At 34.4% G+C, this 26,954-nt stretch overlaps 2 protein-coding genes across 8 annotated transcripts in view; one reads left to right on the top strand and one right to left on the bottom strand.

The window, feature by feature from the left end:
- Positions 1 to 13,107, bottom strand: part of LOC127868685 (RUN and FYVE domain-containing protein 2-like) — a 60,119-nt gene extending 47,012 nt beyond the window's left edge. For 3 of the 4 annotated variants that reach the window (XM_052410626.1, XM_052410629.1, XM_052410628.1), the window contains exon 1: positions 12,854 to 13,107. In XM_052410626.1, coding sequence (XP_052266586.1) covers positions 12,854 to 13,088 — 235 coding nt within the window. In that variant the 5' untranslated portion in view covers positions 13,089 to 13,107. Of the gene's footprint in view, positions 1 to 209; positions 811 to 12,853 lie in introns of those variants that run through there. The other variant, XM_052410627.1, reaches the window with a different exon arrangement.
- A 2,470-nt stretch (positions 13,108 to 15,577) lies between these two features.
- LOC127868712 (dynactin subunit 5-like) lies at positions 15,578 to 26,814 on the top strand. Of its 4 annotated transcripts, none has more exons than XM_052410715.1 (6): positions 15,578 to 15,679; positions 16,025 to 16,093; positions 19,943 to 20,061; positions 20,384 to 20,495; positions 24,259 to 24,361; positions 25,004 to 26,814. In XM_052410715.1, exons 1-6 carry the CDS (start codon positions 15,632 to 15,634, stop codon positions 25,108 to 25,110), a joined length of 558 nt encoding a protein of 185 aa, XP_052266675.1. In that variant the 5' UTR covers positions 15,578 to 15,631; the 3' UTR covers positions 25,111 to 26,814. The 4 variants fall into 4 exon arrangements, with proteins under 4 accessions (XP_052266675.1, XP_052266676.1, XP_052266673.1 ...); XM_052410716.1 differs by lacking the exon at positions 24,259 to 24,361 and adding an exon at positions 20,661 to 20,763; XM_052410713.1 differs by lacking the exons at positions 24,259 to 24,361; positions 25,004 to 26,814 and adding exons at positions 20,661 to 20,763; positions 21,406 to 21,710.
- The last annotated feature ends 140 nt before the right edge of the window (positions 26,815 to 26,954 follow it).

The raw sequence follows: 26,954 nt of genomic DNA, 5'->3' as shown, positions 1-26,954 counted from the left end.
ACATATATATATACGAGACAAATTGTCTGAAAATGGGTCTTATGCAAAATGCCGTCAGCTTCTGCTCATTAGGCCACAAAACCTTGTGTGACTATATTTCCGACATTACAGCTACTGACCAGACTGCATGATTGCTCAGGCTTTTCTACAGCTATGCTCGACTGATGACATAGGACCCATTTTTACACGACACAGCTCATAATACTAACCATCATCTTCAATCATAGAGTTACTGAGAGAGGGTGGCATTTCATACTGAATATCGCTCAGTTCCTTTAGGCACAACCAGTCCCCGTCAACAGAGACCCGGAATTTACACAGGTATATTGTTTCTTCAGCCATTGCAAAACAATCCTAACACTGGTTCCTTTATGCAAATGCCTTCATTATTAGGATAAACTACTTGTGGTATCTTTGAGTTGTGTTGTATTGTATTCTAATTTACTTAGACTATTTGTAATAAACAAGTCAAAGGCTGCACAAAATGTTTACAAAGACAATCAAATCATCTGCTTTCATAAGCTTCACAAATCCGTTTTTTCAACATAGTGAGAACATCAATAACATGATGCATATTCTTAACTAAACATTCTGTCTCCAAGATCGACAAAGGAAGTTGGACACTGCTTGAAGGAAAGTTGACAATTACATTCCAAACAAAATGTAAACTTAGTGTGACCATACAAGCACTAAATAATGTCCTACCAATATTCCACTAAACATACTGTGTGCTGTTTATAATCCTGCAATCAAGGCCTAGTTCCACTTTCCCAACACAGACTGTTCAATACCAGAAATCAATAGCGCTCTTGCAAATTGCTAGACAGCCAACTCCTGGCTTCACTTTGACATTCTAGGGAAAATAATCCATTAATGCTCTGCCTTTTTCTTAAATCACCATTAGAAATTAGAAAGTAAAGTATCACTTATGTCATTCTATATTAATATACAAGACAAAATTGAGTGCTTTATAATACACAATATATGTTAATATAATTATATTTATCGCACATAATGAATTATACTCGCATTATGATGTGCAGTGAAAAATAAAAATATGGTAGCATTACCAAAAAATATTAATGTCTATGAAGTGAATACATAATGCTATCACAAAATGAATCAGTAACCTTTTGACCATCAGAGTGTTTTCCTATGGGAAGAAAAAATATAGCAACAAAAAGCGGCAGGACACAATAATCTATCTCATCTGTTAAAGCTCTGAAGCTTATAGTGAAAATGAGAGACAGATTATTCCCAACATACATCCATGCTTATGATCTACAATATAAAACAGTTTTATGTTAAGGGCAGATGGCCCATAAAATACTGTTCCCAATAAGATGTTAATTATTAATACAGGTAGTGAAGTATCTGAGATAATATCCACAGCTATCTGATGCCTCCTCCAATAAATAGAATAGTTTGTAGTTAGTAGAAACTCAGATTGGATTTTTAACACAATCTTCATTTTTCCTTAAACCCAAATCATTCTTACTGACTGCAACATGGCTTTATTATCATTATTATTTAACCATGCCTTACATAAAACATAGAGACCTTGCAAGATTCATGCAAAAATGTTCAGAGAATATTTTTTGTATGTAGGAATTTTCCCTCCCTAATACCTCCACATTCCAACGCTTGTGCCAACATACTTGAAAATGCAGGAAAGAATCATAGTGCTAGAGTGTGATGGCAAATATTTTAACTGCCAATATTCAATGACGCTGCTATTATGAATGCAAATTCCAGGAAACCAATGCATATTGGAGAGGGACATTGCTACAGCATCCAGTACATGTACTAAACTAACAAATCAATAAGTGCTTCAACATTTATGTTGATTCAGCTGAATCTCTCTTGAGATCTAAAGACGTTTAATCTGAGTTTTAACTTATTCCAATAATATAATATTATAGTTATTCACTTAATAATTCCTACCTAAATAAAGCAACATATCACACAGACTGATACTTACAGAAGACTTTTATGCCTCAATACAAAATGTAAAGGGGTAATTTAATGCCAACACCGTTGACTGCTTATGATGAATGACTGTACAAGAAAGAACTAACAGAATGCCTTAAGATGGTGTCAACAGATCTTACAGATAAAATCATAAAATATTTTCATAACTGACACATTCTTCAAGCAGCAATTTTCCACAAAATCAATGACTAAATAATTACTCAAGGGAAGTGATACACTTTAATAAACAATATCATTTGTGATGAGAATTATCCCCCTTGATTTAAAGATATTTGAAAACATGACAGGTTAATAAACTTAAACAATTGACTTACTGATGTTACATAGATTACTCTCTCACTGTCCGTAGAAGGCATATTACCTTTTGAATAGTTTTGACTAAATTACATTTTTTTATCAATTATAAACCCTAATAAATATGAATTCTTCAACAATTGTCATAATTTTATCACTAATGTTAATAAAGTAAATCAAACAAAACTCCACATGTTTATAGAGTAGGTGAATTCTTAATAGACCCTTTCAGTTATTCGCATTTACTAGTGTAAGAGTTGTGTCCCTTAGCAGGATGTGACGTAATGAGATGATACAAAATCCGCCAGAGAGAAAATTGTACAGTGTCGCTGATAATATCAACGTCTCTTGCACTATACGGTATATGCGTAAATTGCACACATATTTAATTTTTTAATATATTGAGGCCTATTAAAGCTATAGCTTTTTCGCATATTTCATTTTAGTACATTGAAGCGTGAAAATACATTAAACATTCCCTTCAATAAACCTGTGTGTCGCAAGAAAAATCCAGCACTGTTACCACTAAACTTTAAACGTAAATATTTTATTAAAATGCCAAATATTGAAAAAAGCGCAGACTGTATATATTTAAATGGTATTGATCATTGGCGTATGATTTGAGCGACTTTTTACCACTTGGGAACATGACCTTTACCATTGAAAATGGGAATTGAAGTGTAATTCACCCCACCAGCAAAGTTTAGACTCTCCCTACTGGTTGGCAAAAAGAGGTGGAATTCATATAAGCGCATAAAGGGAAGGTTGATAAAATCATCGTTTGTAATGATAATCATGCAACATATCAAATAAAATTTTACTAGTTAAGTCTGAATAAAACATTTGCATGCAAGGGAATGCATTTTCGAAACGATTAAAGTGTTGTTATTATATTGTTTTTACTAACAACGAACTTGGGAGTAGAACACAACGTAAGAGCTCGGTATGTGGCTATGACAAAAATCTTCATGCTTGGCACTTCTTCGCTACCATTTTTTTGTTAAAAAATTCTCATCAATTGAACTTATTTCAGAATAAATTAAATTTAATGAACGAAAACAAGTAATGATGAAAACAAACAACAATTTAAAAAAATAGATCGATTTACGCAACATATTGTACCTAATTTGAAACTTTATTTGTCTGAAAAAAAAACGTACCTTGTTACACATAAAATATATCCTCTTGAATAATGTATTAGATTGATTTAATTGTTCACACCAATGTTGACACTCTTTGTTGCAGCTTTTTTATCCCGGTGTTTTATTGCACCTTTGTTCATCACAACCCGATTATCTCGTTAACGTTACCATCGGATACTGCCCAGACAATAACAAAGAAAACAAGGTGTCATAAACCCAGGGACCTATACTTGGGTCCCTGCATAAACCACATGTTGCAGCCTATTGTCCGGTAATTAAACACAGTTTATGATACCCCCATGTCATCCCCCCTTGGCATATTAAGCAGTCATTTTAGCCAAATTTTAAAGCCAAAATACTTATCATTTGCTTCAATAAAATATTTTAACATTAAAAAGAATGAAGACATTATCGGAAATGGATTTACAGGAACAAGTGTATATATATTAGCCAGTTTAATCATAATAATACAGTGTTTAATAACAATAAATACAAGGGACAAAATTGTCACAAAACCAGGTTTTCATTGTGAAAAAAAAATCTGATAAAGGGAGAAAACTCAAACTGAACTTTTGAAATGAACAAACAAAATTAACCCCCTTTGTAAGTTTGTTTAAAAAAAATAAATATATTTTTAATCGTGGCGACCTTGACATTGGAGATATTGACGTGATTCTTTCGTGCGACACACCGTACCATGATGGTGAACAAATGTGCCAAATGATTTTAAAATCTCACAATGAATGACATAGTTATGGCCAGGACAAGCTCATTTATGGCCATTGTTGACCTTTGAACTCAAAGTGTGACCTTGACCTTGGAGATATCGACGTAATTATTTTGCGCGACACACTGTCCAATGATGGTGAACAAATGTGCCAAATGATTTTAAAATCTGACAATGAACGACATAGTTATGGCCCGGACAAGCTTGTTCCGCCAGCCCGCCAGCCAGCCAGCCAGCCAGCCAGCCCGCCAGCCAGCCAGCCAGCCCGCCCGCATTCGCCAATCTAATAACCAGTTTTTTCCTTCGGAAAACCTGGTTAAAAATTAAAATATTGTGCAATTTAACTGCTACGCAATTGAGGTATTTAACGGGTACTGGCAAATGTAACTCTGCTATTACGTGTATAGATTTAAGTACGTTATTTCAGTGTAAGAAACACCAGCATGAAAACACGCAATCACAATAGGGTAATCAATACTTGCGTTAAATAAATGATTTGTATCACTCAATATCATTATATAGTAAAGAGATTTCAACATACATGCAAAGACAGTTCAATTTGCATAATATGCAGAGTTCTTTTCCGTATGTATGCTAACATTTATTAATACATGTATTGTCATTAAATGTAAATGAAACGAAAATCCATTCTATGGAAAAGAAAATGATAACATTTAACAATTGTTATGTATTCCGCTTTTTTAGAGCTTTGTTTTACAATTGATTAAATGCATCTCTTACACATTCGATCGCTGAACAACAACAATATCCACACCACTTATAATTGTGATCAAATAAATACATGTTTCATTATTTTTAAACATCATTTATAAAAGTTTTACTATAAGAAAGAATACGGCTTATTTAGTTGTTTTGTTTAGTGGGATTTTCAGTATTTAGTCTTTCGATCACGTTCTCTGATGAACAATACCGCTGCTGTATCAGCAGTATAAACCGAATATCAAAATTTCATTAGAAAATAATACATTATTAACAATTAGGCAAGTACAAATCTTTTCGTGCATTTGTTCAGTCCATTTACATCGTTGAAAAAAAAAATTCTAACAAGATTTCTGTTCTCGTTTACAATCGATACAATCGATTATCATCGCATGATGTCACACAAGGGAGATAATTAAAAACCGGCAATAACTGAAAGGGTCTATACCCTCAGCTTCCAAAGGCAATAGCGACAAAAAGCTTCAACACATCATGGTAAAATATAGGGATGGGTAATTCCAATCACCCTTTCGAATTGGCAACTGAAATTTTGCTTTGGGTTAATAATATATATGAAACAAGATGTGTTTGTGAAACACAATGTCCCCCTATATGATGTTTGACCATGTAGGATGACCTTGACCTTGTGAAGGATGACCTTGACCTTGACCTTTCACCACTCAAAATGTGCAGCTCCATGAGATACACATGCATGTCAAATATCAAGTTGCTACCTTGAATATTGCAAAAGTATTCATAAAATAAGCGATTTGGGCCACATATATTTGACCTCTGACCTTGAAGGATGACCTTGACCTTGACCTTTCACCACTCAAAATGTGCAGCTCCATGAGATGCACATGCATGTCAAATATCAAGTTGCTACCTTCAATATTGCAAAAGTATTCATAAAATAAGCGATTTGGGCCACATATATTTGACCTCTGACCTTGAAGGATGACCTTGACCTTGACCTTTCACCACTCAAAATGTGCAGCTCCATGAGATGCACATGCATGCCAAATATCAAGTTGCTATCTTCAATATTGCAAAAGTATTCATAAAATGAGTGATTTTGGCCACATATATTTGACCTCTGACCTTGAAGGATGACCTTGACCTTTCACCACTCAAAATGTGCAGCTTCATGAGATACACATGCATGCCAAATATGAAGTTGCTATCTTCAATATAGCAAAAGTTATTGCAAAATGTTAAAGTTGACGCAAACAGACCAACAGTCAGACAGGGCGAAAACAATATGTCCCCCACTACTATAGTGGGGGACATAAAAATAGCCGAATAAATTAAGCATCTATGTATTTTGTAACACATTTGACTGTATTAAACGGGCCTTTTCACAGATTTTGGCATGTTTTGAAGTTTGTCATTAAATGCTTTATATTGATAAATGTTAACATTAAATTTTAAAAGCTCCAGTAAAAACTTCAAAAATAAAATTTAAAAAAGGAAAAAAAAGTAGCCCGCAGTAGGACTCGAACCAGTGACCCCCGGAATTCTGAAGTAAAAAACGCATTAGCCAACTGAGCTATACTGCCAAGCATCCATAAGCTGTGTATTATATACGTTATATACGCAATCTTCGTAGTTTCACAAATTTAAACGACAACAACAGAACTCTCCAAATTATTCAATCGTTTCGCGTTGCAACGCTTTATAATTTTTAGGTTTTTAAATCGTCAAAAGATGCATATAATGGCTATATTAAACCATGGCAAATGTTCAGTAATACTGTTTCCTCACAAATATCATAACTAAAATGAAAATTTGCGAATCTGAAAGAACTTTTCTCAATTTTGTAAATTTACCAAACCATGAAAAGATCCCTTTAATGCTTGATTTTACATTAAGTCCATTTATACTTGTATTGTTTGCCATAGTGTGGGAATTAATTGCAAGAACATATTTTTTGTAATCACAAAATATCCAATCTGATTGATATTCACATTTTATATGGAGAAAAAAATAATGTATAGGTATGGATGACTGTGACAAACATGAACCTAGGAAGACAACAAAAGTATGGGCGACAGGAATACATGTAGTTTGCAGGTGCAATTGGCTTTAACAGATTTATGCACACCAAAAATAAATCACTTAGTAAGGCACCAATTTAGTTAATGGATACAAATGATGATATAATTTTAAATTATTTGGAAAAATAAATAATTTCAACAGAAAAGATACTGCAAAAATATATATATAATTCCATAATTTTTTATTCTGTAAACTAAACTTTGCTACAGAAACATTTAAAGAAATGAAAGTCTTTAAGTAACTTGCAGTTCGACAATATTTTCGTATGGAATTGGATCAGGGCGAATTAAGGGCAATAATATGATATTCTTGACATCAAATGTTTAACAGTATTGGTAACTGTCTCAATACAAAAAATATATATTTATGAAATAGACAGAAATTCATTTAGATTCTCATACTGTTTTGGCAACAGACAACAAATTTCTATGAACAAAAACACAGAATAAAATAAACATGAAGCTAAGATTTGTTATTAAATTGGACCAAGAATTTAATTTCATAAACCTCAGTATGAGGTAACTGGTTATTAAACTAAATTGTTAATTTCTTCTTTCAAAAATCAACTGCTTCCCTAAAATTGGATCTTGATTGCTTGCTTGATGTGTCCCCTTTTTCATACTTCACTATTATCAGCCTAAAGTGTCAACAATATCTCTGTTTATTTATTTTTACTTAATAACCATAAACTCACAGCAAGTATGGGGGAAAGAAGTTTATGCATCAGTCATTCTGCTGGTGCATCCATTACTTATTGAGCAGTCAACACACAATTTAGGCCATGACTTTGTGTGCGCTTTTCAGATGCCTTATGCCTTCCTTGACACTCCTTTGCAATAAAGACATAGGAATAGCTAAAATATCACTGATACCAATGAGTGAGTTGCAATAATCCAACGCCCAGCTATTGACCCTCCTATTGTACTCATAAAAGTTCAGAGCATTCAAGAAGAACTAACCAATGAGTAAGTCTTTGAAATACCAGGAGTATTGTTGAAGAAACAAAATTATTAAATGAGTTAAAAACAATTGCCTTTTTTCATATCATCTCTTATATCAGTGTAACTATCATTAAGACTCTATGTATACAATAGGTACCTTAAAATACTCTTTTATCAATTCCTTTCAAATTAACTCGAATTGGGTCCCTCATTGGAAAATAAAGATCAGGTGGGTTATACAAGTGACAGTGTTCATAAAAATTGTATTTTGTTACCGGTTACGCAATAATTCTCTAATCCACATTGTGTGTGTTACTCATTTCATTTTAAGAACAAAACATTCATGTTTAAAATTTCATTCTAAACATTTAAACCTACCAGTAAAGGTGCTAAATTCGCATAAACACTGGTTTTAGCAATACTAAGACACCATTAAAAAGTGTTGAACTTGTTCAGAAAGTTTAATTTACTTGTTTAGGCTGATATAAGTGGTTCAATTTCACTTATATTTAAGGATGCCATAACTTGTATGGCGATATTTGTATTTGATATCCAAATACATTTACTATGCAAATATGGTATAGATCAGCATCAACAGTCAAAATCTGGTGCAAAGATTAGTTGCAATAATCCAACTCCCAGCTTTTGACCATCCGGGTCACTGGGAGTTGCAACTGGTAACAAGATTTGTCATAGAAACGTGCCGCCAAGAATCCAGGCCAGTACTTTAATCAGTAATATTAGCAACATAAACTATTTTCTGGCGCGAATTAAAACAACTTGCGTGATACCGTGTGCTAGCATAATAATGATGTTAATCCAAAGTTTCAAACACGTCAATGGTTTATGAAAATGTGTACGTTTTAGCAATGGAAAAGGCTGAGTATTCTGAATTCAAGAATATGCTATCAATTATCTTTGGAATCCTCCGTAATCAATCTCCTTTCTAATCAAACAACCGTAATACTGACTTTCTCTGCAACATCCGTAAGATAGAACGAATTGTCAATTCAAAACTTCGGCTTCCGGTTTGATAACAGTTTTTGTGTAAAGTTTTTGTTTATAGTGTAAACTGTTTCTTCACAAATGACTCACTATTAATTGATATTGATGATGACAGGTATTGTGTTTGTAAAGATGTATTGATTGATTTAACTCGATTTTATAGACATACATGTGACATAAAAAAATTACATGGATTTTTGTTTTTTCAAGAAGAACACTGAGCTGACCTGTATGTATGTACTCATAAAAGCTTAGAGCATTCAAGAATAACTAGTGCTAAGATCTATAAATAAACAAAGATTCGCAACTTCCAACAGATTTTTGGGGACTCCTGAGATTCCAGTCACGTGATAAACCAGGTCATAGGTTCAACAATTTTGGCTGTCAATATCAGCATTTTGTATTCCAAACAGTGGTCAATTGATGCAAAAAATACATAACAAGATGTGTTTGTGAAACACCAATGTCCCCCTATATGATGTTTGACATTGTAAGATGACCTTGACCTTGTGAAGGATGACCTTGACCTTGACCTTTCACCACTCAAAATGTGCAGCTCCATGAGATACACATGCATGCCAAATATCAAGTTGCTATCTTCAATATTGCAAAAGTATTCATAAAATTAGCGATTTTGGCCACATATATTTGACCTCTGACCTTGAAGGATGATCTTGACCTTGACCTTTCACCACTCAAAATGAGCAGCTCCATGAGAGGCACATGCATGCCAAATATCAAGTTGCTATCTTCAATATTGCAAAAGAATTCATAAAATGAGCGATTTTGGCCACATATAATTGACCTCTGAACTTGAAGGATGACCTTGACCTTTCACCACTCAAAATGTGCAGCTCCATGAGATACACATGCATGCCAAATATCAAGTTGCTATCTTCAATATTGCAAAAGTATTCATAAAATGAGCGATTTTGGCCACATATATTTGACCTCTGACCTTGAAGGATGACCTTGACCTTGACCTTTTACCACTCAAAATGTGCAGCTTCATGAGATACACATGCATGCCAAATATGAAGTTGCTATCTTCAATATAGCAAAAGTTATTGCAAAATGTTAAAGTTGGCGCAAACAGACAGACAGACAGACCAACAGACAGGGCAAAAACAATATGTCCCCCACTACTATAGTGGGGGACATAAAAATTATTATAAAGTACATGTACCACAAACATAACTAAATAGCATTAGATTATAGAGCGATGTCGGCAGTCTCCGGATACTTTAAAGATTATTTTCGATTGTTTTTTTAATATCCGAATGTGCCGAACGATTATGAGCAGGTTACCTAAAGCAGCTGTTTATCATCCATTTCGTCTATATTGCACAGCGTTACTCTTATGAAAATGTCAAGTAAGCCAGGAACCATCAAGTAACTATTGTCGGGTAAGTTCGGATACCATCGGGTCTTTCGGATACATATGAGGTTTCTAAAAAAAAAACGATTTAAAACACAGACAAATCTTTAGTTAAACATAGCGTTATCGAATTGTATTCACTTCTTTCTTGAGACTGTCCATCATACAAAAATAAAATATAGTTTTACTGACAATATTAACTCGTATGAAAATATTGTAAACTAGCTTAATCTTTTATGATATTATTTCATGTTAAAACATTTTATTTCAGTCACGTAACGCTTTTTTGTCAAATAACCTACGCTTTTTACACCATTGTTCAAGTAAAAACACTCATAAAACATGTCAAACATATTTGAAATCAACAGGAACACGAACGCAACTGCAGTACATCATTCAAATACTAGTAATCAGTCAATCACCAGGGCCCTCGTTTGGCACTTTTTACCGCCGAATATCGGCGGCTTCCCCCATGATAAAAGTATACTTTTTCCCCTTTTTCAGCTAAAAATTCCCCCTCCAAAAAAATAAATATTTTTTTATGCTTTTATACCTATGTTGCCAACTTGTATCGTGCTACTAACCTTTGATTAAATGTATATTTATGACAGCAATTTTAGGTGTTGAATGGTTGGTGAAAAGATCTTCTAGAATTCCCCTTTTCGCCCAAAACGACGCGAAATTCCCTCTCATGAGGAATGTGGGTGGCTTCCCCTGGCGGCAAGAGAGGGCCCTGATCATGTGATAACACTTAAAAAGCATCACTATTTCTTATAATTGCGTCTAATACTTCAATCGTGTCTATCACACATCAGACAAACAGACACTATCTTTGCTCTTTCTTTCTCATCCAACAACTCATATTCCGGCCTGTTGGCACACATATAATGCCAACGTATTTGACAATGTTCACACTTAACCCATCTTGACGGGTGTTGATCGTCCATCTTTCTTTACAATTTTGCCAACAGTCCTTATCAGTTCATATTAAGTCCGTCCATAACCGATACGTGACATTTGTGTCTGACACTCGACTATCCTATTTTCCTTAGCAGCTGTGAGAACTGTATGTGACCCCATAGTGCATTCGATGCTGGAATAACCCTTAACCTTGTTAAATATCGTTGACCTTGGTACATTGTAGAGCCTAGATGCCTTAAAGTAGCACATAGATTTACTTTTTACTGCTCCAACTGCGTTTTTCAGGGCAGTCTTGTCATGCTTTAGTGGACGACTCATCCTAGAAGTAAAATACAGAGTCTTAACAACTTACCAAATACATAGCAACAGGGTCAGGAAACACTCCAGGCTGATAGAAATATCTAAATATTTGACTTTTGTGTAGTGTTTTATTTTCTTAAAAGGTATAAATTGACAAGATTTCCTTATTTCAAAACCATTTATATTGACCAATGGTCAATAGAATATCAATTGCTAACGTGAGTACAAGTTTTTACATACATTTGTATTAAGTTTCATTCTAAAAAACAGGTATTCGGAAGATCCGACTATTGAATTTTATGTCGGCTCTTTCGGATACCTACATAATACCCATACAAATCGCGTCACGTCACATTTATACTTGTCAATTATGACTGTAACCTCTATACATAACATAATTCACGTGTACGCTGCCAATGGTTTAATTTAAAAAATATTATTCGAAAATAATGTTATCAATGTTGCTTAGCATACCCAGTAAAAACGTTAAAGAAAATTCTTACCTTCAGAACAAGTGATTGTTTTTCTAGCCTTTCAAAATGTCCGCGCCTTGAAATTTTGCAAAACCGGAAAAGAAACATCGCGCTTTCTGCTCATGCATAGATAATGACTTAAGGGAGTTGACATGTAAACTTATTTATGATTGGTTGAAAGTATCCGGACTTAGACCCTATTCGGAGAAGCCCGACGCCGCTCTAATTATGGTTTGTTCCTCACAATATTTGTATTAGCTTCCTTTTTTCGATCGCAGACACACTTGGAGTCTGGAGGAAAGGTTGAAATGGAGATCTTTTTTGGAGCCTTTACAAGCCCGTACAGCTTCTCTATCAATCTCATTTGAATTACATTTACATTAAAAGGTTGGCAGTTCCTCCATTCCAGGAGGATGTGTTCAGATGTTCAAACAGCTTCTCAACAGAAAAGCTTTGGAACAGCAAAAGGTGAAATCTCTAATGCCTGTGATTGTTTACAGGGAAGATGATTACCTGTTCTTGTCTAGGTGATGTTACCTATCCTGTAGCTTTTCATTGACATCCCTAGTTAACTTGTGTGAAATATTGTTCAGGTGACAAATTACTAATTAATCTATAAAAAAATATTCATTAGAAATGCAAATAGGATTTTTAATGTTGACAGCGTCAATACATAAAAAGGGGCCAATATTGAGTAATAAGCCTGTACAAGTACAACCAAGTTTACTTCAGACATAGAACAAATACTAATATACAAGAATGTATTAATAATCATTGGATTGGATATACAATTAGAGATAAAAACTAAAATCAGTTTAGAAGACAATTGCTTTGCAAATTATAGAAAAGAAACAGGACTTACCAAAGGCCTTGGTCTCTGTAAAATAAAGCACTTTACTTACGTTTTCGTCTGGATTTAGATTTTGATGCAGTATCCGAATTTGTATCCATTGCATTTGCAGTGTGTTTTGTATTACTATCACCCCTTGACAAGAATCTGCCTATTGCTAACTTTGCTGAACTAAAAACTGGACTAGAAAAATAATCACTGGCTTCTGAATTTATGCTTGACGTTTCGCTTGCATCCGGTTTTTCTTCACATCCATCGTCTTGTTTATTTAGTGTTGCAGACTCCATTTTGAGTCTGCAAGCGGATCATGTGATACGATTACGCATGGTCTACAAAACCTACACCGCATTGTGTATGGTGGTGACCACCAAACGCACGTGCATCTCGTGGTGGATGCCCATTTATTTGCGACTCCGCGATCATATAGGATTAGTTTTCCACATATCCTGAATGGAACGATCTATCTGCAAGTTTCAAGTTTTCGACAAAACAGGTTTTAGATAGTAATATTGCCGTTATAACGAACGAATGCTGACAAGTGTTTATAAATGAATGTTGATAATAAATATTAATAAACATTTAAAATACATAAAAAATATCTAAAAGATATTAAAAAAGATCTTAACAAATGTGTTTTGTACATATCGCTGTAATAAAATCGCCTGTCGACTCTCTCGTTTTCAAAAAATCAGGGGATACAATAAAGGGATATTTTTACGTCATCAAGCATGTGCATCAAGCATGGACGCATCAATATTGATAATAAATGGTTAAAAAATACTGTAACACCGTTTAAAAAACGCGAGAGTCGACAGGCGATATTATTACAGCGATATTTAAACAGTACAAATATTGCGTGTCGCTTCGAGTATCGCGCAAAATATTGAGTATCACTTCTTGTGTCGTGTGTCGCGGTCTCGATACACGAGATTCGGATAATATGGGCGATATTTGAATAATAAAATACAGTTATCGCTTCGTTTGTCGCGCAAAATATTGTGTGTCGCTTCGTGTTTCGTATGTCGCCCTTTGAACGCGATACACGATATTTTGCGCGATACTCAAAGCGACACACGATATTTTGCGCAATATTCAAAGCGACACACGATATTTTGCGCCATACATGAGGCGACACACGATATTTTGCGCGATACACGAAGCGACACGCGATATTTACCACGATATATCGCCTTTTGGGCTACCTACACAAGGGCGCTTCGTGTATCGCGCAAAATATCGTGTGTCGCGCAAAATATCGTGTATCGCTGCGTGTGTCGCCCTTGATGAAAGAAGGACGAGATTATAGATGGCACCATCCGGATTCCGTAGTTTTGAGATAGACATTCAGATGTTCAAATTTGAAATCACTCTCCGTGTGAGCGTTTTGAATGTCCATTGTTCGAATAGACACTTAGATTGTGATTGTGGTTGTGGCTGTAGACAAATGTTGACGTTACAGCAATATCGCACGCCAATAAACTTTTGGCGGCCAATTACATTAATAGCGATGTAATTGTTCATATGATTTACGGATTCCTTTATAAAAATAAAAATAATTCATACCTTATGTGCGTGCCTCCTGATAATCGAGCTTTAAACGAACCGGTCAAATAAAATTTATATGCAGATCCTGAATATTGTTCACATTGGCATTTGAACATATTGAATATGTGAATATTGTGAATGTAGTAAAGTCAACAATTAAAAACGCTTGATCGGTCATTATCGGCTTGCGTTCTATTTAATAGTACCGGGTACTTTTAAATATACTATAATGTACAACCGGGTACGGAAAAAATGCCTTAAGGCACCCGTACAATATTAGACTGGAACCGAGTTGAAATCCCGCCCCAAATCTGATGCCATAAGACATGTTTACGAAACAAAATTCAATTTGAACAAAAACCTGCCTCAGCATGCTGTTTTAGTATAATATAGACACCATTTCACAGAATGGTTAAATAAATATGAAAATAATTAATATGAAAAAAGAGCCGACAATGACCACTTTAGCGTTAGTATTCCCGGGTACGTTCTAGTATACTTTCGTACCCGGGGTACATTGAAGTATATTTAAGAGAACCAATTGTACTTTTATGGTTGTGTATGCTTCGCCATGAACGTTTCATAACTTGTATTTATGGTTAGTATGACATTGAGACAAAGCCTCTTAGAAAACAAATCAATAGAAATCCTCTTCTTGCTATGACCAACATACAAACTGATGGTAAAAAGCATGACTCCGTGCAAAGATCTATTAAATAACGCAGAACATGCAACTTTTGGCCATGAATGAAGATAACTGGATACCATACTGCAGAACGGACACCTACCGTCACTCCTTCTTCATCTCTGGAGCTCGATTGTGGAACCAGCTACCAAAGCACCTCGCAGTCAGTTCTACAGACCCCAGAGTCATTCAGGGATGGACTGTCCGGCCTCCAATTCAAACATTGAGCCTTCCTGACTGTACATATTATAAATATTAAAGGTTTTATATTTTTATTTTTTTAATTGCACTCTCACGATCACCTTGCAAATAAAAATGTACGAGTATGCTCCAGAGTGAGATTGGTACATCACATGGAAGAAGAAAAACTCATTACCCTATGGATTGTTCAACTTCCGCTTATGAACTGTTATTGAATAATACAATGATATTATTATATTTTGGCAAAGTTTCCAACACACATTGATACTTTATATAAAAAAAATGAATTATTAAGTGACCCGAATCGCATGTGAATTGTAATCATTTTAATGATTAGCCATTCATAAAACATTAGTGTAGTGCAACCTTTTTACTATTCGATGAACTTATGCTGTCAAGATGGAAATTGTCGAGACTTTTTATAATAATCCTGAATATATAGAAACTGTAAGTTTTGAAAAGCAACTTAAATAATATCATAGAACACACAGTAACTGGCAACGAACGACTTATTTAATTATATGTGAACCTTTTGCCTTATAAGTGGTACAAATAACTGTAATACTAATTCGGATGAATAATTCGGAACACTGGGTAACATTTGAGTCATTGCGTAATTCATTATTGTATTGATACGGTAAGACAGGAAATATTACAAAGTTTAGCCTAAAATTTAAAATTCCATAATTTGTATACTAAATATAATTGTCAAAACCTTAGATGTCATGTATTAAAAAAAACACATTCAATAGTTTACTGGAGCATCTAACGGAAAGAATATGTCTATTACAGGCATCTGGTAACAAAGTCAGCAGATCATCAGTTCTATGTGGAAGCCAGAATATTGTCATAAGTGGAAAGGTTGGTAGATTTAAAACTACCTTTACATGATACTTTATATTTAAATAAATGCAAATCTCAAAGCTACAAATAACAGTATTTTACAGTACTGGTCCAGTAAGACAAATAGCCCAAGTAAAATGCTGCATTGACAGGGGTGTAGATAACCTCCAAACATTGGGGAGGCAGACGCCAGGTCCCGGTTCTGTAAAGAATAACATTGTTAATGTAATAAATTTTGTGTTAAATATTAATGATAATATTTTTAAAAAAACATTATTAAGCAACAATACGAGTATTGTTTGTATACTGTTTTTTTCTCTTAATTTTGTTTGTATTTAGATCCACGTTAGGTTCATAAAAGGTAAGAACGGTCACAAATTAAAATTTAATACTAATATACATACCTCATCGTAGTGGAGCCATGTGAACGAATCAAACCAACTAGATTGGAATGAACCTTGTTCTGGCTTTTTCTTCCTGAATGTACGCTTAGGAAAAGCAAAATTTCGAGGCAGATTAGGAATACTTATTTTGAACATTAAACAATCAAATAAACATCAAATAATAACTGTTATACTTAGAGAACAAAAATATTTTAAAATTAATGTTTTTCACGCGTATATTTACTCAAAATTGTTTTAAATGGCAGTTACCTTTGAATTAAAGTGATCAATTAAAATTAAAAGAAAAGCCTGTCCTTAATCAAAACACTGACAGTGCAATCACGGAAAAGAACAATAAAACAATTAACGCAATGACATTTACCCGGGCCCCTGGTTTATGACAACTAACAAAGGATATTGACACATCACTATTGGCAACCTCTGAGCAGAGGGAGAGGGGACACATGGCTTCTGCACTGACGGCTCGTGATTACAAAAATACTGGTTTTGGGGTGGCGATTTTTGGGGTTTTTACGTTTTATTTATATAACGACGACTAGCCGAAATATTGGGGAGGCGGCCGCCTCCCCTGCCTCCCCATTACCTACGCCCCTGATTGATCAAAACTATATTGTTCATACCCATGTTAACAAAATAAAACTTTGAAATAAAAATAATTTCCACTTTGGATTTAATTAACTTCATGGAACTTTTAAGATTAAACTTATAAAAGGTCTGAAATGAGGGCACTCAATTGCACCATTATTGCATAATGCAGGACCAATAGCCAAAAACTAGATTGAAATTGGACATTGCATATTTCAAATGTACTGATTTACTGATTTGTTTAATTTCGACTGGTTTAGCTTGTGCATATTCTTTCCCCATCTATTGGTAAAAAACACAAAAATGATTCAACCCAATATGGCCATTTTGGGTTTACAGTCAACTCGTCCCCAAGTCAACTCGTCCCATGGTCAACTCGTCCCCAGGTCAACTCGTCCCCAAGTCAACTCGTCCCATGGTCAACTCGTACCTTATTCAAACTATTCATTTGGCAATGGGCTCGAGACTAGTAATTTATGCAAACACATATATATGAAACACATCAATAGAGTTTAACTTTGCATTTTTATTTCAAAACTTTCACAAATTAACAAAGTTTTACACCATGGACACAATTGCACATCTGTTTAGTTAAAAACAGCATTTTAATTCAATACTTTCGAATGTGCCAAACAACACGTAATTGAAATCTTTTTAAATGCTTTGACGCAAGGGACATTATAACACGTCATTTTTTTCATGATAAACATGCTTATTAAAGTAAAACATAATCATTTTACTGCCAATTAACTTTAATTGAATCATAATACGCAATTAATTACCGTAAGCTGTATATAACACCTTTCGAACCATTTTCCTTGTTGAAATTGCTTATCAAAGTAACACTGATTAATTAAACTTCCACTTGATTTTAATTGAATAATGCCAGGGAATAAATTACCGTACGATGTAAATAACACCTTTCACACCCTTAAAAACAAATAACCTGTGAAAGACACCGACCATAAGTGACAATTTTTATCAACCCTTTCCCTGCTTTATACCTATCCGCAGCAGACAACTTACCTACGAACGAGATGTTAATTCTGACAGCCGTATGCTTAGATAATTCAAGGAAAAAACATTAAGAGAAAATTAGACACTCTCTCTATGATTTAGACTTTTAAACTGACCATTCTACACCTACTTCTGTATATTTCTGTATGTCGGGTACGAGTTGACTATGGTAGGGACGAGTTGACCAAAAAAGAGGGACGAGTTGACCAAAATGGGTACGAGTTGACCACCGGACGAGTTGACTTGGGGACGAGTTGACCGGCAACCCCATTTTGCATGTAATTTCAATGGATGTGTAGAGTATCAATTGATGTAATGATGATTATTATATGTGTAATGGTAGTAACTGATTGTAACATGGATAAATAATGCTGTATCATTTCAATTTTTGACAAAGAAATGCGAGCCCCTTTACAGCTTGCATTTAGATTTTATGCGCATGTGCACTTTGTAATGGCACCTACACCAAGGTTAATAAACACTTAGTCAAAAATGTTTAAATTTACAGCATTCAAAGAACTGTTTTTACCTGCAACAAATGTATGCTTTTTTGAAAACTCTGATATGCAATGTAACAGAATAATGCCCCTTATTGTACTTTTTATGGCCCCCACCACTATAGTGGGGGACATAATGTTTTTGCCCTGTCTGTTGGTTGGTTTGTAGGTTGGTTGGTTTGTGTGTTTGTTTGTGCAAACTTAAACATTTGCAATAACTTTTGCAATATTGAAGATAGCAACTTCATATTTGACATGCATGTGTATATCATAGAGCTGCACATTGTGAGTGGTGAATGGTCAAGGTCATCCTTCAAGGTCAAAGGTCAAATATATGGGGACATAGTGTTTCACATACACATCGCTTGTACTTTGAAAATGCAGGTAAACGTATTCAGAGGGGGTAATCACATGACAAACAAGATGGCGACATCCATGCCTAGGCAGGTATTTTTCGTCGATTTATACCCTTTATTACTTGTATTATGTTTTCTTATTCCGCTCACTTTCCAGCCATATTAGGAAGAACATTACTGGCTTTTATTTCATAGTGATATTCGCTCTATATCTCGACTTTACTTGGTGCGAAATTTCTTAGCGGGATGACCTAATTAGGGCTCCACTTAGAAAATTTGCACCGAGTAAAGTCGAGAAATGAAGCGAATTTAAATACGAAATAAACGCTAATCATCGTTTTACTGATAAGGCTGGAAAGTGGGTGTCATTTAAAACATAAACAGAAGTAATAAAGGGTATAAAACGGCGAAAAGTGACTGTCTCTGCATGGACGGCGCCATCTTGACTATCACGTGATTACCCCCTTATATCTGTTGCTGACATGCTGATATGGTGCCAGTTGGGACAGGGTTTTTTTTGCTAAATTTTTTGCTCTCAATAACTTCAGCTAAGATAGATATTTTGTGCTGAAATGGTTAGTGTAGGTAGTCTACAAGCTGATCTAGCAAGGGATTGGATTGTGGGCCATAGGAGTAAAGGTCACTGAAACTTAAAATAAAAAGAGTTTCAGAGCAACTTTATTTTAGATTGAGGTTTTGCCTTTTTATGTTGTTTGTTGTTAGCATTCATGCAGACATGTTGGGATTTCATTTGGGGCCAGTTGGGTCAAGGTCATTGTTACTAAGATAGGCATTGATAACTTTGAATTGGGATGGAGGTTTTTTGCAGAAATCTAGGTACATGTAGCTTAGATGCTCTCACAAATATTTGAAATCATTAATTTGTAAAAATTTGAAAATCTAGTTTCCTTGCATAGTCACATTTCTTGTTTTTATTTACAGTCATTTGTGTATAATGGTCTTGTTGTATTAAAGTCTTTAATTTGCTTATTTTATTTGCTATTACAGAGTATAATAATGACAGATTGTGTGATCAGAGGGGATTTGGCGAATGTGAGAATTGGCCGACATTGCGTAATAAGCAGAAAAGCTGTCATCAGACCGCCTTTTAAGAAATTTAGTAAAGGGTAAGTATTATAGATATTGTTAGCTATATTGTAATAATATTTATAGTATATTAATAGTCACCGATTCTTTTAATTTGTACCATGAATAATGAAGTCCTTGCATGGAAATGTATGGTATTTTAAGATGCTCTTCTTGATTTTTAAAAATAAATCTTACACCTTATACTTTTGTTGTCACAATGCAATGATATATTGTTTACTTACAAATGTTAAATAAGAAAATTTCAAACCTCAAAAGTAACAAATTTGAATTAGCAACAGTTGAAAGAATGTTGGTTGTAACACACTACACAGTTTTGTACTGCATTGATTTTCTTTTCAGAGTTGCATTTTTTCCACTTCACATTGGTGACCATGTGTTTATAGATGAAGGTTCTATTGTCAATGCTGCACAAGTTGGGTCATATGTTCATATTGGAAAAAACTGTGTAATTGTAAGTTTTGACCTTGTTTTATGGTACAAGTTAAAACGAAATAAAAAGTCGCTTCTAACCTTCAACATTAACATGTGGATAAAAGAAAACAAGTTTTATAATAAACTTTAAAAAACTTCTCCATCACTAACACTCAAAACTAAAAATATTTTTGCTCCACAATAGGGTAGGAGATGTGTACTGAAGGATTGCTGTGCAATAGCAGATAACACGGTACTGCCTCCTGAGACAGTCGTGCCTCCATTCACCGTGTTCTCAGGATCTCCAGGTAACTAGCTTGTATTTTCAATATTCACCTTACCTTAATTAAGGCTTAGAACAGACTTAGACTCCAGAAATATTACTAAGTCGTGTATTTGAAGGCTGATAACTAATATAACCTGCACGTTTTTATAGTCAAAATGCATTAATAACACAATTGTCTGTATTAAGTTGGGTTCAAATGATAGGTCTGCTCAGAACAAAACAGTTTTAAGATTGTTCTCTTACCAAAATCAATAAATTCTTTGGAGACTTTTGACCCAGATTAACATTTTGTAGCTTGTCCATGGAATTCGTCAAAAAATACATCAGGTTACTCCTGATTGTAAAATATGATTTAGCTAAATTATCAATTAAATATTTAAATTGAATACCGGTAATGAAATATTGCGGATTGTTTGGTATTAAATTTATTTCAGGTTTAATTTCTTTTAGAAATAAGAAACATTCTTCATCCAGATGCTAGTATTTAAATAGGTAAATGACACATAAGAGATGAAATACAGAGGAGCAAAGAATCATATCATGTATTTCGTATCAATACCTCAGACAATCCATTCATTGTCAACAGTATTTTAGAGAAAAAAATCCCAAATAAATTGTAACACATATTGTAGAAAATATAACTCAGTATATGTTTGGTCTTCAGGCCATGTGTCAAGTGAGCTGCCTGAATGCACACAGGATCTGATGCTGGACTTCACCATCAACTACTACATGAACTTTAAGCCTATTGGAAAAGGAAAGGGAAAATAACTCAAAGTGCAATAATAGCAGACTATTACATTATTTATTTATATTGTATGTATTATATTTTTGTGTCTCTGCAAATCTGGATGTAGTGGTGGTGGATTTCATACTTATCTCAAATAGAAAACATGTACTTGCCTTTAATTGTTTAAGACAAGTCAGTTAAGTTTCAAATCTAGTCAATTAAGTCAATTATTTACAGTACATATTAGCTGGAGTCACTAAAATACACATTATGATGTAATTTTATATATATATATATGTGAACTTAATTCCCATTACTTATTAAAGCTGGTGAAAGTAGGTAACATTGCTTCTTCTTAGTCTTCAGATTAGCACATTTATATTGGGTAAGAGCTAGGCTCCATCCAAATATTCTGTCACAGACTCCATATTATATTGGGTAAGAGCTAGGCTCCATCCAAATATTCTGTCACAGACTCCATATTATATTGGGTCAGTACGAAGCTGTGTAACTAATGGTACCCAACACTATCTTAAACATCTTACATTGGACTCAATTAATTATTATACCCCCACAAACAAAGTTTAGGGGGTATATAGGAGTGAGCTTGTCTGTCGGTCGGTCTGTCTGTCGGTACGTATTAAGTGTCCGCTCTCTTATTCAAGTTGTTGTCATCAGATCTTCACCAAACTTGGTCAGATGTTGTATCTAGATGATGTCTAGGTCAAGTTCGAATATGGGTCATGCCAGGTCAAAAACTAGGTCATGGGGTCACTTAGTGCGTTTTAAACATTGAGCATGGTGTCTCCTCTCTCATTCTAGTAGTTTTCATCCGATCTTCACCAAACTTGGTCAGAAGTTGTATCTAGATGATGTCTAGGTCAAGTTTGAATATGGGTAATGCCGGGTCAAAAACTAGGTCACAAGGTCACCGTGTGAATTTTAAACATTGAGCATGGCGTCAGCTGTTTTTTGTGAAGACAACATGCAAAATATTCTGTGTTCATGCGGCATGTGGGGGGTATTAGTCACGTCTGTGACAAAACTCTAGTTTGTTCCTTGATAACATGTCATTGTATTCGTTAGTTCTGCTTAAAGATGTCAATCTGAGAGAGGATTTAAAGGTTAAGAGCTACAGAATTTGTGAAAAAGTTATATTTTGGTTGAACTTGAAAACCACTCAACTAGCACAAATCACAAAGTATAAGCAAAATCACACATCATTTAATATAAAATTAACAAATTTAACTCCAAATTTGATAACTTCAGCCTGTGTCAGTCCCAAATGGGCTTATTTATTAATATGTACCCAGTATACTTGAAGAGTTCTTTTCACAAATATTTATTAATTTTAATTCAATGTCATTATATGCTGTAAAACATGGAATTATAGTTTGTCAACCAAGCTATCATGTTGCTTGTGTACTTTTAGTTGTACAGATTTATATTAAAATTCACATGACTCTGATGCTGACATAATTCAAGACCTTGAATTGCTTCAGTTTGACATTTTCCTGGTTATACCTTGAGTTAAAGTTTTAATATGTTTGGTGTGATTGTTATAGCGTTCAGTTCATCAACTTAATTTTGAACTCTTAAATGGCTCTGTTGTCAATTGTTTTTTTTCTTTCTATTTGCATATGCTCATTGGTTCATACAGCACTTATTTTGCCCAAATTTTGCAGCTGACATAATGCGTGTCTATGTTATGTATTGTAATTGTAATAAAGCTAAGACAAAATGTCGGTCTCATTTTTGTTGTTATTACAGCTATATGCCTCAATATATTGAGACGCGTTCTGAGAAAACTGGGCTTATTGCATGTGCGTAAAGTGTCGTCCCAGATTAGCCTGTGCAGTCTGCACAGGCTTATCAGGGACGACACTTTCCACCTAAACTAGATTTTTACTAAGAAGAGACTTTCAACGAAAAATACCATAAAAGCCGAAACTGTCGTCCCTGATTAGCCTGTGCGGACTACGCACATGCATTAGGCCCAGGTTTCTCAGAACGCGGCTCATGAAAATGTATCCTACAACCACTTCTGAAACATATTTATTATTCTGCATTTTACCATAAAAGAATGTTTTGTCTTTTTTTCCATATAATATACATGTACATTCAATATGTTCAATCTTTGCATTTTGGAACAACATAGACAAAAATATCCAAAATAAATGCTTTAAGTATGAACATATAACTAATTTTGCATACTGTGTTTGTAACATGCATGTAATACAGTCACATATAACACAGACGCTAGAGAACACATTTTTTATTTGAAACTTAACAACATTCAAAACAACACAAGATGAACTTTGCCACCTTCATTGTTAATAGTTGACAGTTATGATGCTAGTAAGGATTGTTTTTGCGTGAAAAAAAAATTCTGTTTGTTTCAAAGGTTGCATCAATGTTTACACAAATACTTTATGTCTCACAAGATTTCCTCTGATTGTTTGCTTGTCCCTCTAAACTGTTCATTCTCGGGTAAATATCACTTGTGAAGGAGCACTATTTGACCAACAATTCACATTGGTGACCATGTGTTTATAGATGAAGGTTCTATTGTCAATGCTGCACAAGTTGGGTCATATGTTCATATTGGAAAAAACTGTGTAATTGTAAGTTTTGACCTTGTTTTATGGTACAAGTTAAAACGAAATAAAAAGTCGCTTCTAACCTTCAACATTAACGTGGATAAAAGAAAACAAGTTTTATAATAAACTTTAAAAAACTTCTCCATCACTAACACTCGAAACTAAAAATATTTTTGCTCCACAATAGGGTAGGAGATGTGTACTGAAGGATTGCTGTGCAATAGCAGATAACACGGTACTGCCTCCTGAGACAGTCGTGCCTCCATTCACCGTGTTCTCAGGATCTCCAGGTAACTAGCTTGTATTTTCAATATTCACCTTACCTTAATTAAGGCTTAGAACAGACTTAGACTCCAGAAATATTACTAAGTCGTGTATTTGAAGGCTGATAACTAATATAACCTGCACGTTTTTATAGTCAAAATGCATTAATAACACAATTGTCTGTATTAAGTTGGGTTCAAATGATAGGTCTGCTCAGAACAAAACAGTTTTAAGATTGTTCTCTTACCAAAATCAATAAATTCTTTGGAGACTTTTGACCCAGATTAACATTTTGTAGCTTGTCCATGGAATTCGTCAAAAAATACATCAGGTTACTCCTGATTGTAAAATATGATTTAGCTAAATTATCAATTAAATATTTAAATTGAATACCGGTAATGAAATATTGCGGATTGTTTGGTATTAAATTTATTTCATGTTTAATTTCTTCTAGAAATAAGAAACATTCTTCATCCAGATGCTAGTATTTAAATAGGTAAATGACACATAAGAGATGAAATACAGAGGAGCAAAGAATCATATCATGTATTTCGTATCAATACCTCAGACAATCCATTCATTGTCAACAGTATTTTAGAGAAAAAAATCCCAAATAAATTGTAACACATATTGTAGAAAATATAACTCAGTATATGTTTGGTCTTCAGGCCATGTGTCAAGTGAGCTGCCTGAATGCACACAGGATCTGATGCTGGACTTCACCATCAACTACTACATGAACTTTAAGCCTATTGGAAAAGGAAAGGGAAAATAACTCAAAGTGCAATAATAGCAGACTATTACATTATTTATTTATATTGTATGTATTATATTTTTGTGTCTCTGCAAATCTGGATGTAGTGGTGGTGGATTTCATACTTATCTCAAATAGAAAACATGTACTTGCCTTTAATTGTTTAAGACAAGTCAGTTAAGTTTCAAATCTAGTCAATTAAGTCAATTATTTACAGTACATATTAGCTGGAGTCACTAAAATACACATTATGATGTAATTTTATATATATATATATGTGAACTTAATTCCCATTACTTATTAAAGCTGGTGAAAGTAGGTAACATTGCTTCTTCTTAGTCTTCAGATTAGCACATTTATATTGGGTAAGAGCTAGGCTCCATCCAAATATTCTGTCACAGACTCCATATTATATTGGGTAAGAGCTAGGCTCCATCCAAATATTCTGTCACAGACTCCATATTATATTGGGTCAGTACGAAGCTGTGTAACTAATGGTACCCAACACTATCTTAAACATCTTACATTGGACTCAATTAATTATTATACCCCCACAAACAAAGTTTAGGGGGTATATAGGAGTGAGCTTGTCTGTCGGTCGGTCTGTCTGTCGGTACGTATTAAGTGTCCGCTCTCTTATTCAAGTTGTTGTCATCAGATCTTCACCAAACTTGGTCAGATGTTGTATCTAGATGATGTCTAGGTCAAGTTCGAATATGGGTCATGCCAGGTCAAAAACTAGGTCATGGGGTCACTTAGTGCGTTTTAAACATTGAGCATGGTGTCTCCTCTCTCATTCTAGTAGTTTTCATCCGATCTTCACCAAACTTGGTCAGAAGTTGTATCTAGATGATGTCTAGGTCAAGTTTGAATATGGGTAATGCCGGGTCAAAAACTAGGTCACAAGGTCACCGTGTGAATTTTAAACATTGAGCATGGCGTCAGCTGTTTTTTGTGAAGACAACATGCAAAATATTCTGTGTTCATGCGGCATGTGGGGGGTATTAGTCACGTCTGTGACAAAACTCTAGTTTGTTCCTTGATAACATGTCATTGTATTCGTTAGTTCTGCTTAAAGATGTCAATCTGAGAGAGGATTTAAAGGTTAAGAGCTACAGAATTTGTGAAAAAGTTATATTTTGGTTGAACTTGAAAACCACTCAACTAGCACAAATCACAAAGTATAAGCAAAATCACACATCATTTAATATAAAATTAACAAATTTAACTCCAAATTTGATAACTTCAGCCTGTGTCAGTCCCAAATGGGCTTATTTATTAATATGTACCCAGTATACTTGAAGAGTTCTTTTCACAAATATTTATTAATTTTAATTCAATGTCATTATATGCTGTAAAACATGGAATTATAGTTTGTCAACCAAGCTATCATGTTGCTTGTGTACTTTTAGTTGTACAGATTTATATTAAAATTCACATGACTCTGATGCTGACATAATTCAAGACCTTGAATTGCTTCAGTTTGACATTTTCCTGGTTATACCTTGAGTTAAAGTTTTAATATGTTTGGTGTGATTGTTATAGCGTTCAGTTCATCAACTTAATTTTGAACTCTTAAATGGCTCTGTTGTCAATTGTTTTTTTTCTTTCTATTTGCATATGCTCATTGGTTCATACAGCACTTATTTTGCCCAAATTTTGCAGCTGACATAATGCATGTCTATGTTATGTATTGTAATTGTAATAAAGCTAAGACAAAATGTCGGTCTCATTTTTGTTGTTATTACAGCTATATGCCTCAATATATTGAGACGCGTTCTGAGAAAACTGGGCTTATTGCATGTGCGTAAAGTGTCGTCCCAGATTAGCCTGTGCAGTCTGCACAGGCTTATCAGGGACGACAC

The sequence above is a fragment of the Dreissena polymorpha genome, chromosome 2 (assembly GCF_020536995.1).
Source record: "Dreissena polymorpha isolate Duluth1 chromosome 2, UMN_Dpol_1.0, whole genome shotgun sequence".
Classification (NCBI taxonomy): Eukaryota; Metazoa; Mollusca; class Bivalvia; order Myida; family Dreissenidae; genus Dreissena; species Dreissena polymorpha.
Note: the sequence above shows the minus strand (reverse complement) of the source record. Positions and strands in the feature narration are given on the sequence as shown.